Genomic DNA, 19909 nt, shown 5'->3' on the forward strand with positions numbered 1-19909 from the left:
CTATGTACCATGTGCTGGCAGGCAGTGCTATGCACTTCACGTAAACAAAAAATGAGTCAACATTGCCTCATATTTAGTATATTGTTACTACACTCTGTTATCTTCTTAGCTGGGATAAGACTATTGCTTTCTCAGTGTAGAAGTATTCAAAATAGGTCTAAAATTCAGATAATATATTTTACTTATATAGAGAGTTAAGTAGATCAAAATTGAAGAGTGGGTTTCTTTTGATGAATGTAAAGTTATAAAAGCAGAAGCAAAAATTCACCCTTATGTGGGTATATTCCTTCTTAGCTTATTTTTCAGTCTACAGTTTATAATAACAGTTGAGTAAAACTCAGTAAAAAACAAAACCTACTTGAGTTCAAATGTTTGGAGGCATGAAGACTGAGAGGTCAGATTCTTACCTGTTGACTGTGATGGGATTAATATTCAAAAAACATGAAATTTTCTTCTTGGGGGCGGTACTGGGGATCGAACTCAGGACCTTACACTCATGAAGCAGGTGGAAGAACCACCGAGCTAAATCCCCAGGCAAAAAAACATGAAATTTTCTAATCACAAACTGGGATATTCCAGTTAGCAATATTTTCCATTGCTAAATCATCTCCTCAGAGCTTCTTAATTTTGTTAGATTGTATTTGGTTGTATTTTCTCATACCTTTTAGAGTTGGTGTAAAGCCATGTTCTTGTCTTGAGAAATCCAATATATGAGATTTGCTTAAGAAATATTCTTCTGCCATGAGCCAGAAGAATTATAGTGATAGAGGCTTTCTGTCTGTGACAATGCTGATTTGATAAGATACTTGATATATACATATACTACATATTTACTCATCTACCCAATGAAAGGGTGCCATTTCAAATGTCAAACTCAGATAACTTTAGCTGTTCACATATAAACAGGGAGGGAATACAGATTGCTGAAGAGTACTTCCCAGCTAAGCAAAATTTGGAATTTATTTTAAAAATTAGAAAAATTATTAAATATTCTTGGGCACGCATCAATTAAGTACCTTTAATCAAATCACTGCTTGGTTATAATAATGATCAAGCTGTGCAACTCCTTGCTTCTGATTTCAGGTAAGAAGTCCTTGATAAACATTGTTCTAACAAATTCAAGGCAAAGAACAGTGTTAAAGTGTGCAGCCACAGGCAAATTAATAGTAATTTTAAAGAAAATCTTTGAAAAATGAATACTTTTTAAAGGCAAACTATGGACCTCACCTCACTACTACCTTGGAAGTTCTTGTCCTATTTTCTTTTTTTTTTCCTCATTGAGTTTATTGGTGCTTTTTAGGTATACAGTACAGTTACATTCATCATTGGGATCTTGTACCTTTACATGACAGGTCTTGGTTCTCATTTTTCCCCTTACCCCTGCCCTCCATTCACCCCCTCCTCCCTTCCCTATTTACAAAAACTTTATTTCCATTTTTTCATTTTCTCATATTTTTTTCTTTTCCCTTGTTTCCTTTCCCCTACCCTTCCCACTTCCCCTACACCTTTAGCCCTTTTCTTCCTATTTCAATGTCCTAATTTCAACATGGATATGAAACATATTTGTGGATTGTCCATAAGATTCTGAGAAGAGTAGGTAAAAGTTTTCTTGTTTGTCTATATATTATATAAACTTTCATATTCAAAAGTGATATTTTTGACTAGTTATATTTTTAAAAGCTCAGTGGTAGTAATCATAGAGCTACTGCAGATGGCAAATAAAAAACTGTTGCTGATTTCAGCTGAGTTATCTATATTTTCTCGCCTGATAGTCTTTAAGCAAGTGTGGCTTCAAATTCTATTTTTCTACATTAAAATATTAGATAAATATATTCAAGTATAAAATTATGTTACATCTTTATTTCAAGTACAAAACCACCTGAGTTAAGAAATCTTCATTTTAGAAGTATATTTATTGTACAGTAAATTCACAGTATTTATTAAAAATCTAATATGTGCCAGGTAATGTATATAATTTCTTTAATAAAATGTCTATTGAGGTTACAATAGCACTAATGATTTTCAGAACCTGAAATTATTATATGTTTACTAGAACTGTTTACTAGTTTTGGTACACAATAAGAGACTTTTTCCCCCTTAGCTTTCATAGCCAAATTATGTTGTACCTAAAAGGTGCTTAATTTTCTCAGGCATTAATGCCCACTGAATTAACTGTAGTTTTAATCAGCCCAACAGCTATTATATATCCCAAATCGAAGCAAAATTAATCAAAATGGTAGCCTGATTTATCTACAAATGTCACCGTATCCTTATGAGCTTTGCTGACCTATACTATATAGGCGTAATCTTGTTGTTTTAAGGTTTCATTAATAATGAGATTTTTCACTATCATGCAACAAGTTACTAATTTGTTACATTGTAGCCCAGCACACCAAGTTACTTAATATGTTTATGATTTTTAGAGTTTTAGACTACTACTTTTATATAACATGGCATTTTAAGAACTGCATAATCTGCTAAGCAAATAGGTGAAACACTTATATGTAAGCCAGATATTTAGTGGGAATAAATATAGTTAAGCCAAGACCCTATTTAGTACTTAGTTTATAAAAGTACTAGAGATATCAAATAAAATGGAATGGGGGTAAAGTGCTTTCTAAATTGTTGAACCATTATGAAAATAATGATTTTATTTAATTTAAGGCATATGGATAATTTCCTATTAGAATAATGATAGAAGTAGAAGAAAATTGTTAAGTTTTCTGAATGACTCTGCTGACTGAGAGTAGAGATTCTTCTGTCTTCTGTCTTTTTTAAAATTCCATTAGCTAGCACAGTACCTGAATAAATAACTTTTAAGTAAACACTTGTTGAATAAATACTTTATAAACATAAAATAGTAATAATGCTGTTTTTCAGTAATTTATCCTTTAAATCAAAGGATATATTAGGGACATCTCTTTTAACAGCCTATCCTTGCAAGGTAAGTAGTAAGTTTTCTGAAGATAGAGAGAAATTTTTCTGTTATGTGGGACACTGAATGAGTTCACACAGTGAGTTTAAATTGTAGTGGAGATAAGTAGGGAACTTGTATACACAAATTTTGAGTCCTCAGAAATCTACTTAAACATCCCTCTGACTGAATCTGGTACATACCAGAGTTTGAGATCACCTGCCTATTTTAGGTAGAAGGCAAGGCATCTGCCAAGAGAAAAAGCAGCAATGAGGATTGGAGCATGAGCAGGTTGAGAAAGAGAAAGTTAGGGTATTGAAGACATGGTAACAAGTCAATTATAATTAATTAAGATTTAACAAGACAGAAATAATCTGGGCTAGACTAAATTGGCTTAGGTTGGAAACTGTATCACACAAACAAGTCAAAATCTAGAAACAGAAAAACTAGTAAATTCACCCAGTGGGCTTATAGCAAAAGCATTATTGGAATTGATCGACAGTGGAGAACATCATGACTTACAAATGAAGGCTGGACAGCTTCATAAGCATAAGGGTTTAGTGAGAAGAGAGAGTAGGAGATAAAGTAAGAGATCATAAGAGAAAAAAATATTCAGAATGCCAGGTTACTAATCAGTTTCAAGTGATGACACAAGTTCAAGGAGTGCCGAAGGTGTACGTGGACTGAAGATGTAGAAATGAAATAAATAAGGGGAATGAAAACCATGAATCAAGATTGTGTGAAAGATCACTGGTGTGGATGGTAAAGGTCTCAGTTGATTCCAGGGCTCGGCTGGAAATTGAAAGATGGTGGTAAGTTGCTTGATGAAACTTTTCTCTCTCTCTCTCTCTCTCTCTCTCTCATTCCGTTTATTGCTACTTTTTTGGTACACAGTACAGTTACATTCATCATTGGGATCTTGTACCTTTACATGACAGGTCTTGGTTCTCATTTTTTCCCCTTGTCCGTGCCCTCCCTTCATCCCCTCCTCCCTTCACTATTTACAAAAACTTTATTTCCAGTTTTTCATTTTCTCATATTTTTTTCTTTCCCTTATTTCGTTTCCCCTACCCTTCCCACTTCCCCTACACCTTTAGCCCTTTTCTTCCTATTTCACGTTGTCAATATGATGAAACTGTTAAAGGCTGGGGAGAGTGATCAGGTGATTAGTATATAATGGTAATTTGAATAAATAAGGATGGTGTATATGGATTGCAAAGTTGTAAGGGGAGTGGAAGATTAATGAGAGATTGTTGATCAACAAACAACACATTTGTGTAAAATTGTATTGAGAAACTCAATGAAAAAATAAAAAAGTATTATGAAAATAATTAGTGATATATACACAGATAATCAAATAAAAATTGGGAAACTGAACGCTAGCAAGAAAAAATTGAAAAAGCAAAATAATACACAAATTGAGCACTGAATATTGATTTAGTGAAAAGAAATAAGGAGATTGAACTATATTCAGATAGTGGAAGGAAAGAAAGCAGATAGTTGCAGGAATAATAAAACTAAAACTTTATGTACCAGAAATATCAACAGACAATATAGAACATTGATAAATCAAGAAATAGAAGCATACATGTGTACACCTTATTCAGCTATATGGAAATAAATGCCAGAAGGCAAAGCTAAGAGTAGAAATTGGATGCCTCTGGGGACTAGGTTTGGTTGGTAAAGAAGATTGGGACTGGTAATTGCTATTTATATGCTGTTGAGTACTATTTACCATTTTAAGCCATGCACAGGTATTACTTTGATGTACAATTAAAAAGAGCAAGTAAGTAATTTTTAAAACAAAGGCAAATTTGCCACTAAACAAAAGTTTAAAAAGGCAACATTCCATGAGGTTGCAGGAGACACACAAAGTGGTATTGGGAAATCATAGGCCCCACACAGATATGAATTTAAAGAAATTTTTTTTTGATACTGGAGATCGAACTCAGGACCTTGCACTTGTAAGGCAGGCATGGCATTACTGAGCCAAATCCTTGGCCCATGAATTACATTTTTGAAAAGGATAGGAGGGATAGAAGACTACACAAAAGAAACAATAGGAATAAGTTCAATGATAGGAATCCTGAAGACAGTGAATATAAAGATTTGAGTCACATGTTTGTGAGAGTGCTTAGTTTATTGAAGTAACCAGCCACCAAATTCTACCATTACTATGACATATGTAAAATAAAAATTTTAATAAACTTCCTCTGGATCTGCCTGGAATAGCATCTGATGCTAAGAGCTGTGCTATATTGATACTGATAAAATTGAATGTTTAATTGATGGAGGAAAGATATTACATCCCAACTTAGAGTAGTATTCCACTGGCAAAAGTACTATTTTTGAAGTGAGCATGAACATTCCTTTCACAACTTTCAATAACTCCAAAAAGTCCAGAGTCCTCAATCCTAGTGGAAGAGAACTACACACACAATATAAACATTTATTTGATTCTTTCATAGAAGCATCACCTGTATGACAACATGTAAAATAAATTCAGCTGAGCTTTTCCCTGTCACTAGCATGTGTGAAATTATCCACTCATTACTAGGGCAGGAAAATGAGCACATCACTGTATTTGTAATTTCCCTAGGAAATGATATATGACTGGAGATATTTTGATTAAAACCAAAGTGAGCCGGGCGTGGTGGCACACACCTGTAATCCCAGCACTCAGGAGGCTGAGGCAGGAGAATCACTGTGAGTTCAAGACCAGCCTGGGCTACATAGTTCCAGGTCAGTCTCAACTACACAGTGACACCCTGTCTCAAAAAACCAAAACCAAAACAAAACAAAACAAAACAAAAAAAAAAACCAAAAAGTGATACTGCTAGGGTTGACCATGGAAAACATAATACATTAGTTATATAAAAATATTCTGAAGGCTGGATGTCAGATTTTAAAAAATGATGCCTTTTGCTTTGGGGAAAGCATTATAAATCCAATTTTGTTTTATACAAAAGTAATGTCACAGGAACTGAGCACATAGACTAGTGATACAGCACACGTTTACCATAGAAAAGGCCCTGGATTGGGTCTCTAATAACACAAATATATAGTATTACAGTGGAATCAATTTCCTATATTGATACTTTGAAATAAATGGGGTTTCACATTGAAGGAGAAAGGTCAAGAACCATACATTTGTTTGCACATCCTGTATATGCTTGGCATTTAGGTAGTTTAGATACTTTGTCTCATTTAATCATTTTCTTGTATGATATATTATGTACCTAAGTTCAATTCTTTCCCTATTATAAAATAATAAATTGAAGTTAATCCAGTTTATTGCTTCAGATCTTGTAGCCCAGCAGAATCATGATTTATAAACTCAAATAACTGATTGAAAGCTTTTGTCCTTTCTGCATTCCCATGTTACCTCCAAATTACAACGTGAAGTATAAAGTTTAAAAAGCTGCCGACATTTGTTTAACATCTGCTCTATTACCCCTTTAACAGTTTCTTCCACCCACACGTCACAACTACAGTGGACATGTAAACACTAAGAATTACAGGTTAAAGAACTTTCTCCCTGTCCTTCTTTGCCTGTGGGTGGCTCTGTATACCTCTAATTTATGATAAAATACTGAAAAGGCAGAAAATTGTATCTTAACAAGGCTTTCAGTCTTTAACAAAGGTACATAGGAATCTCAAAATGCATAAAGGGTAGTAAAATAGAAAGTTACAGATTAGTTGTCATGTAATGGTGCAAGATCCCAATAATGAATGTAACTGTACTGTATACCTAAAATGTACCAATAAACTCAAATTAAAAAAAAAGAAAGAAAGTTACAGATTAGTTACCCAACTCCACTCATTTTCTAAGTAGGTGATAATGTTTTCTACTCAGGCATTATTAGATTTATTAAATCATTGAAATATCATAGCATTACTGTTGCCACTAGGAAAAATTATTAATGTTGTGATATTCCTATTTCTGATAGCTGTCCCTCACCCACTCCCACTATTACTGTTCTTGTTTAAATTTTATTCTCTTCACAAATTTTTCCCCATGACAATATTTTGATGTTGTGGACTTTGTAGTTGCATGAAAAATATTTCAGCGCAAATTTCATTTAGTCTTTACCCTGTGAAATAAACATTACTACTCCGATTTTTTAAAAACTTTTTTTCACTACTGGGGATCAAACTCAAGACCTTGCACTTGCCAGTCAGGCATGGCACCACTGAGCTACACCCTCTGCCCCTCTGCCTAAATGTTATGAATGAGGATGTGGCAGAACGGCTTAGTATTATTAAAGTCAGATAGCTCAATGGGAACATACCTAGGACTGTAATCCAGATTTTCTTATATTGAAACTAGTCCGCTTTCTATTATATAATGAATAACTCCCATTGTCAGACTCTTCTTACTCTTGATCCAGTAATGTTTATATTGCTGATCAAGAACTCTCCCCATAACTAACTCAGATTCAAGGAGGAATTATCAATGGGCTCTATAGTTCTGCCTCTATCACAAGGTAACTGTTTCTGCCTTTGCAATAACCTAACCACTAAAAACCTCAATTTACTTTCCTGAACAATAAACAGAAATAGCAACCTATTAATTTTATTTTTTAGAAAAAATGAATATGCTAGATTATCTTGCACAAAGCTACTAATATTAATCTTATAAAGCACACCTCTCAGTATTGTTTTACTCAATAACCTTCACCAACTCTCCACTTGCTTACTTTAAAAAGCTCAAAGTTTTTACCTTATCTATGGTAAAACACTTAAGGTTTTCATGATCTGTCCTTAATGTATCATGTTAATGCTACATCCTATCACAGCATCTGCTTATCATATGTCTTCCATATTATAAAACTCCAACTACTATTTCTGAAACCCAAATCTATAGTTTTGTTCCTGTGATTTCCTCTTACCTGGATATTATCCCGAAGCAATGCCACAATATCAAATGGGGAAATAATGCCCATATTTCAATGCCCACCTTCTCAACTGTCATGGCTTTCCTATCACTAGGACAAAATGCCTGACACTTGCAATTTAAAAAGGAGAGGTTATGGGAAAAAAATGAGAACCAAGACCTGTCATGTAAAGGTACAAGATCCCAATGATGAATATAACTTCTGTATAACTAAAATGTACCAATAAACTCAATGAAAAAAAAAAGGAGAGGTATATTTGGCTCAGAATTTCAGAGGGTTCAGTAAATTCCCAGGAGTTCCAAAGCTGAAATGGCATGGTGGAAAGGCCTAGTGGAGAAAAGTGGCTCAACCCTTGGAAGCCAGGAGTTAAAGACAGTGGAAAGATCAGGGACAAGAATATACCCTTCGATATTATGCTCCCAGTGACCTAACTCTTTCAACCAATCCCAACAGCACATTGAGCTATGAACTTATCAATGGATTCTTCCACTGCACAATCAAATGTCCTTCCAAAAGCCCAACTTCTGAATACATAACATTTATGGGGAACATTTTAGATTTAAATTGTAACATCAAAAAACCCTTCTTTGGTCTCCCAGATGAAATTATATTCTTCTCTCTCTGTTTCCAAAGTATGTTATTTCCTTTTTTGTGGCAGACAACAGTTTTATTTGAATTATACTTTATGCGCTTGCTATTTTCCCCTACTAGAGGAAACTAAGGTGAAATTAAGGATTCAACTCTGAAATTGTTGATACCTGATCAGTGTTGACCTATGAAAGTGACAATTTCATATAACTTAATCTAATGAAATGGTTCTTTTATAGTAATCACTAATCCATTTAATGTAAGAAATTACACAAACTCTGGATTATGTTTTAGAATTATTCTAGAGGCTAATATTCCCACAACAACACTCAGAAGAATGACAATTAGGGTTTACTTTTAGATTTGAAAGACATGGATTTTAAAAATCATTTATAGTTCTTTTGATCAATGTGGCCAAAATACACATTTCAAAGTCTCAGTCTTTAGAAATAATCACATTATATTTCGTATTAAACAAGTTAAGTTCTTATATTGGAAGGTTGCATCTTTATTTTTTTTCTAATTTTTCCCTAGTAAAAATTGCCTATAAAAGAGATCAATCTGAGGTATGAATAAACACAGATGATGTCTTATGCTCAACTGTTTCAATTACTAATGCTAGATTTATCACATAAAAGAAAACATTTCTCTTTAACACTTGTATAGCAGTTTACATGATTCCAAAGCCTTCATAACATAAATTATTCACGGAGGATATTTTTTAATCCCAGGAGATTTCACCTTAGCAACTAAATGTTAGTTTCTATTTTATTGAATATGCAAAAATACATAAGCATATTTTTGCCTGAATTAGTATAACATATTCTCAAAGAAAATATACAGGAAATAATTACTGGCCTGTGAAAGTTACCATTACAATAATCTTAGGTACTACCATTTCTAATTCATTATTCATTTAAGTACCATAATTTATGAAAATATTTTATGTTGTACTATTTTAGGGCTCAGTTTGGAACTGAGGATAAGCTTAAAATTAGGTAAATTTTGAAGAAATCATACTTTCCCACACAGATTTAATGTATTATTGAATATGAATTGTTTTGCCTTTTGAGAGGAGATGAAAGTATTTATTTTAAAAATGCTATAATGCAAATACCAGTGATATAACTCCTCATTATTTTGATGCAAATGTAATGTACTAATAAACATTAAAATAAAAAAAAATTAAAAGGCCACCAATACCAGAAAGGAATATATATTGTGTAGTATCACTGTGGAAGAGAGATAAATAAAAGAGTAAAAAATATAAGTACTTGCATAGTGGTGTGAGAAGGGTTTAAGAATGTTATTTTACTTTGACAAGGAATCAGCTGATCTTACCTGCTCATGTATCTGGCTTGACCCACCATGGCAAAGTTCATTTCCAAGGCTTGTAGAAGTTGCATCACTTTCTGTAATACTTTTGATTTGTTGGCTAGAATGGAATTGTTGACAGTGTGGGGAGTGGGTGATCGGGGGCTGTTGGACAATGTGATGATGACATTGAACCTGAGGATAGCATTCCTGAAACACACACATATCACAAATCACAACTGGAAATAAATAATGCTAATAAAGAAAAACAACTGAATACATTATTTAAAATTTCATGTGTTTTTTCACACAATAATTTAAATTCTACTGGCTTTAATTAGTGGTGTGTTAATTTGCATACTATTTCATTTGCAAAATTTGCTCTGAATTCTATTTTCATTTGACCAGACAGCTGTGACCATCCAAATACTTGCCTACATAGGCCAGGGTGTTGCTTGTTATAAGTAAATAGATATTTCAGTTAATTTTGACACTATAACTACAATGAGTGTTAATTAATCTTTCATGATTCAACAAGCATTTTGGTATCTAAATAAATAATAATACTATACTACTGAAGGTGTAGCTACAAAATTATAAAATAATATAAGTAGTGAATTTCAGTGCCAGGAGGCATATTAGAGACATGGGGAGGGGCAGAATTATTGGGCTTATAAAAATAGAGCATGAGAGTGCAGACTGGTGCACCCACTATGGAAATCAATATGGAGATACCTCAAAGAGCTGGGATTAGAGGTTCCATTTGACCCAGCCATCCCTCTGCTGGGTATTTTTCCAAAAGAATTAAAAGAATCATATCTCAGAGATATATGCACACCTATGTTTATAGCGGCACAGTTTGCAATAGCTAAAACTTGGAAACAGCACATTTGCCCATCAGTTGAAAACTGGATAAATATGTGATTTTCCTATAAAATGGAATATTACTCAGCCATAAAGAATGAGAAATTAGATTCATTCATAGGAAAATGGATACATATTGAAGATATACTCCTAAGTGAAATAAATAAGTCACACAGGTGTAAATACCGAATAGTTTCTCTGGTGTGAATAAACTGTAATAGTACATAAGATCCTAATGATAAAATGGACAATGTGAAATAGGAGAAAAGGGGCTAAAGGTGTATGGAAAGTGGGAAGGGTAGGGGAAAGCTAATAAGGGAAAAGAAAAACATGAGAAAATGAAGAAATGGAAATGAAATGTTTGTAAAGGGGGAGGGGGACAGAGGGTGAAGGGAGGGCAGGGACAAAGGGAAAAAATGAGAACCAAGACCTGTCATGTAAAGGTACAAGATCCCAGTAATGAATGTAACTGTACTGTATACCTGAAATGTACCAATAAACTCAATGAGGAAAAAGAAACAGAACATGAAATTAAAAAGATTGGTGCTTCAGATCTAGAAAACATATATTCTATGTTCTACTTTAATTATACACTGACTCTTATTCTATGATCTTGAGAAAACAGTGATTAAAATCCTTTATAAGCCTCACTTTCCTCATTTGTCAAATTAGATATAGGTTTTATTGGTTTGCTATGAGGAGTAAATACAATAATGTGTGTAAATTAAAATTATGTGGTGAAAAGTAAATTAGTAATAGACTGTTATTGCTACCATTATTATGTAATTATTGTTATCATCATCAACTTTTATCATTGACCTTAGAAATTTTGAAGGTAAGACACAAAAAAGATGCCCAGAAAAAGAATGATTTATTTATAATATCACAGCTAATAAATTGCAGAATTGTAAATAGGGCCCATAATTTCAATCTTAGAATTCCTTTTGCGTATTAGATTGAATTAACAGGATCTCAGACTATTCTGGAGTTTGTTGTGTTTAAACTACATCTTTGCTATCTACTTGTTATATGTCATAGATTTTGTCTGTTAATTATATAGCAGAAACTAAGAAAAGACAACTGATATTTCAGTTTTGATAATTCAGGTATAATTGAGCAACAGTTTCTCTCTCTCTCTCTCTCTCTCTCTCTCTCTCTCTCTCTCTCTCTCTTGGTAATGGGGAATTGAACTCGGGTCCTTGCACTTGCAAGGCAGGCAGAGGAACCACTAAGATAAATCTACATTCCCAGCCAATAACAGTGCTCTCTTAAAGGAGATTTTTAGTTGTTCCATATGCTTAGTGATAATATAATGCACAGGATATTTAAGTTTTTATTCTAAAGAATATGAATTAACAAAGATCTATCTGGCTGGCCATGCCCATAGAAACTAGATTGAAACCAAGCAAAGCACTGATTGTAGAAAAAAGGAAGCAAGCTCAGTGGTCAGTCTCGACATCTGCCTCCCCAGTCAAAGTCTCTCCATTTATACAAGTAAACAGAAGAGAACAGCGACTGAATTCTGACTGAAATACTATAAGACTGAGAAAACTCTTTACTTTTGTGTTTTTGTATGAGTATTTTTCCTATCTTTAAAAAAAAAATCAATGTATTAACTGGTTCTGACCTTCTCACAGCTTCCATCAATCTTCAGTTATACTTGGCTCTCTCATTCTTTTTCATACCCTCAAAAATAGTCTCTCAAACTTCCTTTCCATCAGCCCTCCATTCTAGATATAAAAATAATATCAATGAAGTCCTACCTATTTTCTTTCTTTTGATGTTATCTGCTTTATCTCCTTTCTCTTTTTCAGATCTGTTTCCTTCCTTTTACCTTCCCTCATCCTCTACATTCTGACAGCAGTCTTTCTGATTTATTAAAAAAGAGTATAATATTTTTACAAAAGCTTTAAATTACATGATTTGTATATGATTGGTTCTGAAAATGCCAATATAATTGGTAGCAGTATTCTTCTCTCAATGCAGAGACTAGAACTGATTCTATTAGGCTAAGTGGAAGAGGTGTATAAATACCAAAACATGATCAAAGTCAACATTACATCACAGAAAAATGAACACTAACTAAATAGAGCTCCACACTAACAACAAAGTTTGTCTATTATAACTGATCCTCAACCTTCTGCATGAAAACAGAAGAAATATGAGAAAATAAGGCAACAACATGTCTACAAAAATTCTTAACTCCCCAGAAATTTATCTGCTAGACACTGAATTGGAGGAAGTAAAAAACCAAATGGTTAAAATATTTGAAGATATCACAGAAGAAAGAAAGAAACAGATCCATAAGATGTTCATCAAGCTGAAAAGGATGTACATAGATAAAGAAGTTAATGGATTGAAATGATCCATGAGTTTAAGAAGACATAGACAAAATTTTGAGGATATTAAATGAGACAATATAACATAAACATGATGATCTTACTAAACAATTAGAGATCATGAAAAGAAAACATAAATCATGACTAATGTGAGGAGGGAATATCAGAGCGAGAAGAAATAATTGATGTAGTGGTAGGTTATATACACAGTGATACCTTAAAAGCAACAAGATGCCTTGGAAATTAGTTTCAACAGCTATTAATTTACTTAAAACCTAACCTAACAATTAAAGGCATCAAGGGAAGTTTAGAAGAGGAAATAGAAAGTATAACAATTTACTTACCAAATTACTGCAAAAAATTTTCCAAGTTAGAGAAAGAATTAAATTTCCAGGTAAATGAGACATATAGCACCCATGAACAGAAAAGAGCATCTCCACAACACATCATAGTTAAAATTCCAGAAATCTAGCACAAAGAAAGCATACTAAAAGCTGTTAGAAAAAGAAATCAAATAACTTATAATGGTAAGCCAAGAGCAAATTTCTAAACACAAATCTTAAAGGCCACAAGAGATTGGAAAAAAGCTTTGTAAGGCCTGAAATAAAACAACTTTCAATCCACATTAATATATTATGTAAAACTGTCTTTTAAAATCGACAGAGAAATAAATACTTTTCAGGACAAAGAGCACCTTAAATTCATGATAACTAACCTTGCATTCAGAAAATACTCAAAGGAATCCTACACAGGGACAGTGAATCTCACAGCACCAAAGAACCCAAAGGAAAGAAAATATGCAACAGGGTGAGTAGTTAAGCAAAAGGGAAAAATAAAGGTATTGAGAGTAGAAAAATAATGCAATGCAATGATTCAATAATACCTTTCAGTAACAACTCTAAATGTAAGTGATCTTCATTATCTAATCAAAAGACACAGATTAACAGATTGGATCAAAATCAAAACCCAGGGCCAGGGATTTAGTTCAGTGGTTCCGCTGCATGCCTCACAAGCACAAGGTCCCAAATTCAAACCCTGGTACAAAAAAAAATCAAATCCCAGCTATATGTTACTCACAACATTCATAAGGAAGGCATAGACTGAAAACGAAATAATAGAAAATTATAATTCATACAATAGGAGGACACTAGCAAGTAGGAGTAACTATCCTGCTTTCAGAAAAGTGGACTTTAAGCCAAAACTGATCAGAGAAAAAGAAGGTCACTACATATGGATAAAGTGAACAATTCAACAGGAAGAGATAAAAATTGTAAATATATAAACACCAAATGCTGGCAAACAAATTTTATAAAACAATACCTGACCTAAAAGATCAGAAAAACATCAACACAATCACAGTTGGTGACTTCAATATAACATTTATACAAAGGTCACCATGTAAAATATCAATAAAGAATATGAGAGTTGAACCATACTGTAGAAAAAACATAACAGATAATTACAGAGTATTTCATCTAACCACAGTAGAATACACATTTTTCCCAGAAATACATGGAGCTTTCTATAAAACAGACCACATCTTAGGCCATAAAGCATGTGTAAATAAATGCAAATGAATTGAAATTGCTTAATGCTTAATATTTGATCATAGTACAACAAAACAAGAAATTGATGACAAAATAAACTACACAAACTATGAAAGATCATGGAAAATAATACACCCTTGAATAAACAATGGGGTACAGGAAATATTAATAAGAAATTATAATATTCCTAGAACCAAATGACAACTGCAGCACAACCTATCAAAACCTGAACATGGAAAGCATTTCTAAGAGGACCTACATTAGAAAAAAACAGTAATCCCAAATAAATAACCTAGTGATGCATCTCAGAGTCTTCAGAGAACATGAACAATCCAAATTCAACAGAAAAGAAATTATAAACATCAAAGCAGTAATTGATAAAATTGAAACTAAAAACAACAATATAAAGCATCAAATAATCTTAAGACTTGGCTCTTCAAAGGGATAAAATCATTCAAAAACCCTTAGGCAAACTTGCTAAAAGAAAGAAAAAGCCCATATCAATTCAAATAAAATGAGAAATATAAAATCACAATGGACATTACTGAAATCCAGAAGACTATAAGAAACTAAATTAAAAAATTTGTATTCCAATAAGTTGAAGATCCTAGAAAATATAGATAAATTACTATACAATGTGAATTGCCAGTATAGACCTAAGAGGATTAAAAAAAAAAAACCGAACAGGCCAATAATAGGCAATGAAACTGAGTCAAAAATAAAAATCTTACAAACTAAGAAAAGCTCAGGACATGATGGATTCATCATAGAATTTTACCAAAATTCCAGGGCAGAACAAATGTCAGTATTCCTAAACTCTTCTATGAAATTAAAAGAGAGGGTGAACTACAAAATTCATTTCTGAAAGGCTACTCTAATACCTAAACTGGACAAAGACTCAACAATGACCAAACACAGGCCAAGTCCCTTAATCAACATAGATGCAAAAATCCTCAGCAATTTACTACGGAAGTACAGCAAATCATTAAAAAGATTATACATCATAACCAAGTTGGTTTCATCCCAGGGATGTAAGAATGGTTCAACACATGTAAATCAATTAATGTAATACATCACATAAATAGAAGTAAGGACAAATGCCATATGATCATTTCAATATCTTCTTTGCTAACAGTTTTGATGAAATTAAACATCCATTCATGATAAAAATCCTTGATGAAAATATGTATAGATGGGCTTATTGTAAGCTGATAAAAGCCAGTTATGACAAAACTTCTGCCAACCTCATAATAAATGGGAAAAAAACAGACAATATGCACTCTAAAAAGAGGGACAAGGCAAGAGTTCCACTCTCACCACTCCTTTTAAATGCAGTACTCAAAAACTTATCTAAAGTTGTCAGGCAAGAGAAAGAAAATAAAAGGGCATGAATAGGAAAAGATGAAGTCAGACTCTCATTATATGCATATGACATAATTCTTTACATAGGAAATCCAAAAGTTTATCATAAGAGTCTTTTGTGACTAATAATTGAATGCAGAACAGTGGTAGGACACCAAATACACAAACAAAATTCAATAGTACTACAATATAGAAAGAAGGAACCCACTGATAAAGAAATGAAAACAACCCCATTCATAATAGCTTCAAAAATTAAATATTTAGAAATTGATCTAACCTAAAAATTAAAATACCTCTATAATAAAAACCATATTTCTCTGAAAATAGAAACTAAAAAGGACATTAGAAAATGAAAGGCATATATTATTGGATAGGGAGAAAAATATTGTCAAAACGGCCATATTACCAACAATGATAATATAATATCAATGTAATTAGGTTCAAAATTCCATTAGTATTTTTAACTGAAGTAGGAAAAACATTTAAAAATTTTTATGGAAGAGAGAACCAGAATAGCCAAAGCAATCTGAATAACAATAACTTAGCAGTAAGCATTACCCTCCCAAACTTCAATTATACTACAAAGCAACTGTAGTAAAATAGCATGGTACTGACACAAAAATGGAATTGTTGACCAATAGCATAGAATAGAGGATGCACAAATAATCAAATTACTTTTAGCCATCTAATTTTTGACAAAGGGGTCAATAATATATGCTGAAGAACAGACAGCCTCTTTAACATATAGTGCTGATGAAGGACAGAATTGCAAAAGGAGAGAGACTACTATACCATTGTATTTCCCCTGGGGATAAGTAGCAGTGATTGATATTCCAAATATGTTTCAGTCACCTGCGTGGGGGGCCAAGGTCATAACCGAGCCTATCCAGGAAATATCCCTGACACCCACCCTTACTGAAAACCCTTGTACTCTTGATACATGATTTGCTCCCCCATATGACTTCCATTTAAGCAATATTACCTGGGAGACTGTACTTGTAATCTTATTGGCTGGTCATAGTTTTGCCCCACCTCATGCCCACCCTGTAATTTTCCCTTGGGTCTTACAGTTTTGTCCACTTTGTACCTGCCTCACCACATGGCTTTGCTGTATGAAATATCTTTGAGAAGTGGAGTGGGTGGTGACACACTTTCTGGTGCCCCCGCTGTCTCTCTTAGGCAGAAGCTTTCTTTCTCCCAATAAATTTTTCCTACTATTAAAAATATATATAGTTTCCAGAACTACATTGAAGAGGAGTAGTAATAGTGGGCATCCTTGTCTTGTTCCTGATTTTAACGCGAAGGTTTTCAGTTTTTGGCCATTTAATATGAGGTTGGCTGTTCATTTTTCATAGATAGCCTTTATTAAGTTGAGATATAGATCTTCTATTCCAATTTTTTGCAGGGTTTTTATCATGAATGGGTGTTGAATTTTGTCAAATGCTTTTTCTACATCTATTGAGAAGATCATATGGTTTTTGTTCTTGAATTTGTTAACATAATGTATTACATTTATTGACATGTATATTGAAACACCCTTGCATCCCTGGAATAAATACAACTTGGTCAGGATGTATGATCTTCTTGATAATCCTCTGTATTCTGTTTGCTACTATCTTATTAAGGATTTTTGCATCTATATTCATTAATGAGATTGGTCTTTAGTTCTCTTTTTTAGTTGCATCTTTCCCTGGTTTGGGAATCAAAGTGATACTTGCTTCCAGGAATGAATTTGGAAGTATAGCTTCCCTTTCAATTTCATTGAAAAGTTTGAAGAGTAATGGCAGTAGTTCTTCTCTAAATGTCTTGTAAAATTCAGCTATGAATCCATCAGGGCCTGGGCTTTTCTTTGTTGGTAAATTTTTAATTACATTATAATTTCTTTCAATTTCACTGACTGTAATTGGGGTATTTAAAATGTTTTTATCTTCTTTGTTCAACTTTGGCAATTCATAAGTGTCTAAAAATCTGTCCATTTCTTCTGTGTTTTCCATTTTATTGGAGTACAGGTTCTCAAAGTAGGTATTAATGATCCTCTGGATTTCTATTGGATCTGTTGTGACTTCACCTTTCTCATTCCTGATTGCATGGATCTGAGCCTTTTCTTTCCTTTTTTTTATAAGATTAGCTAAGGGTTTGTCAATTTTATTTATTCTTTCAAAAAACAAGCTCTTTGTTTCATTTATTTTTTGTATCATTTTCTTAGTTTCCATTGCATTGATTTCTGCTCAAATCTTTATAATTTCCTCTCTTGTTCAAGTTTTGGGTTTTCCTTGCTCTTGTTTTCCAAGGAGTCTATTAGCCACAGCAATTAGACAAGAGAAAGAAACTAAAGCAATAAAGATAGGAAAGGAAGAAGTTCAACTGTCACTATTTGCTGCTGATATGATACTCTACATTGAAGACCCAAAAACTCCACCAAAAGACTTCTAGACTTAATTGACAGATTCAGTAGAGTAGCTGGATACAAGGTGAACACCCAAAAATTAATAGCCTTCTTGTACACAAATAACAGATTTACTGAGAGAGAAATTAGGGAAACAATTCCCTTCACAATACAATCCAAAAAAATGAAGTATCTAGGAATCAACCTAACAAAAGAAGCTAAAGATCTCTACACTGAAAACTATAGCACTCTGAAAAAAGAAATTGAAGAGTATATACAAAATGGAAAGATATCCCCTGCTCCTGGGTAGGAAGAATCAACAGTGAAAATGGTCATACTACCAAAACTGCTATACAGATTCAATGCAATGCCAATTGAAATTTCAACACTACATTTCACAGAACTAGAAAAAAGAATCCAAAAATTCATTTGTCACCAGAAGAGACCCAGAGTAGCAAAAGCCATCCTAGGCAACAGACACATGGCGGCAGGCATAACAATTCCCAATTTGAAACTATACTACAAAGATACTGTGATAAAAACAGCATGGTATTGGCAAAGAAACAGGCCTGAGGATCAGTGGAAGAGACTGGAAGATACAAAAACAACTCCAGATATACTTAGCTACCTCATCTTTGACAAAGGAGCTGACCATCCCCACTGGAGGAAAGATATCCTCTTTAATAAATGTTGCTGGAAAAACTGGATTTCAACCTGCCACAGATTAAAACTTGACCCCTATATTTCACCATGCACTAAATTAAAATCCAAGTGGATTAAAGATCTAAATATTAAAATAGAAACACTAAACTTGCTGGAAGGTAAGTTAGGCAGAACTCTGGAAGACATTGGCATAGGAAAAGACTTTATGAACAAACCCTCAGTAGCACGGGAATGAGCAGGAAGAATCAACAACTGTGATCTCATCTTATTAAAAAGTTTCTGCACTGCAAAAGAAACCATCAGCAGAACTAACAGACAACCACCTACAATGTGGGAAAAAAATACCAGCTATTCCTCAGACAAATGACTATTATCTAGCATATATAAAGAACTCAAAACAACCAGCCCCTCCAAAATATAAAGACCCGATTCAAAAATGGGCATCTGAAATGAACAGACATTTCTCAGACAAAGAAGTAAAAGCAGCAAGTAAATATATGAAAAAATGCTCCACATCATTGGTCATTGGAGAGATGCAGATGAAAACAATGCTGAGATTCCACCTCACCCAACAAAGAATGGCTGCTATCAAGAAATCAAACAACAACAAATTTTGGCGGGGTTTTGGGATCAAAGGAACCCTTCTCCATTGTTGGTGATAGTGCAGACTGGTGCAATCACTGTGGAAATCAATATGGAGATTCCTCAAAGAGCTTGGACTGGAGGTTCCATTTGACCCAGCCATCCCTCTGCTGGGTATCTTTCCAAAAAACTAAAAGAATCATATCACAGTAATGTATATGCACCCATGTTTACAGCAGCACAGTTTGTAATAGCTAAAACTTGGAAACAGCCCATTTGCCTCTCAGTTGGAAATTGAATAAAGATTTGGTTTTTCTATAAAATGGAATATTACTCAGCTATAAAGAATGAGAAAATAGATTCATTCATAGGAAAATGGATACATATTGAAGATATACTCCTAAGTGAAATAAATAAGTCACACATGTGTAAATACCAAATAGTTTCTCTGG

General features: G+C 33.4%; 1 protein-coding gene across 1 annotated transcript in view; it reads right to left on the reverse strand.

The window, feature by feature from the left end:
- Positions 1-19909, reverse strand: part of Pof1b (POF1B actin binding protein) — a 98202-nt gene that overhangs the window by 35383 nt on the left and 42910 nt on the right. The window contains exon 6 of the mRNA XM_010612873.1: positions 9742-9924. Coding sequence (XP_010611175.1) covers positions 9742-9924 — 183 coding nt within the window. The remainder of the gene's footprint in view (positions 1-9741; positions 9925-19909) is intronic.

This window comes from Fukomys damarensis, unplaced genomic scaffold (assembly GCF_012274545.1).
Source record: "Fukomys damarensis isolate Sample0158 unplaced genomic scaffold, DMR_v1.0_HiC HiC_scaffold_39, whole genome shotgun sequence".
NCBI lineage: Eukaryota > Metazoa > Chordata > Mammalia > Rodentia > Bathyergidae > Fukomys > Fukomys damarensis.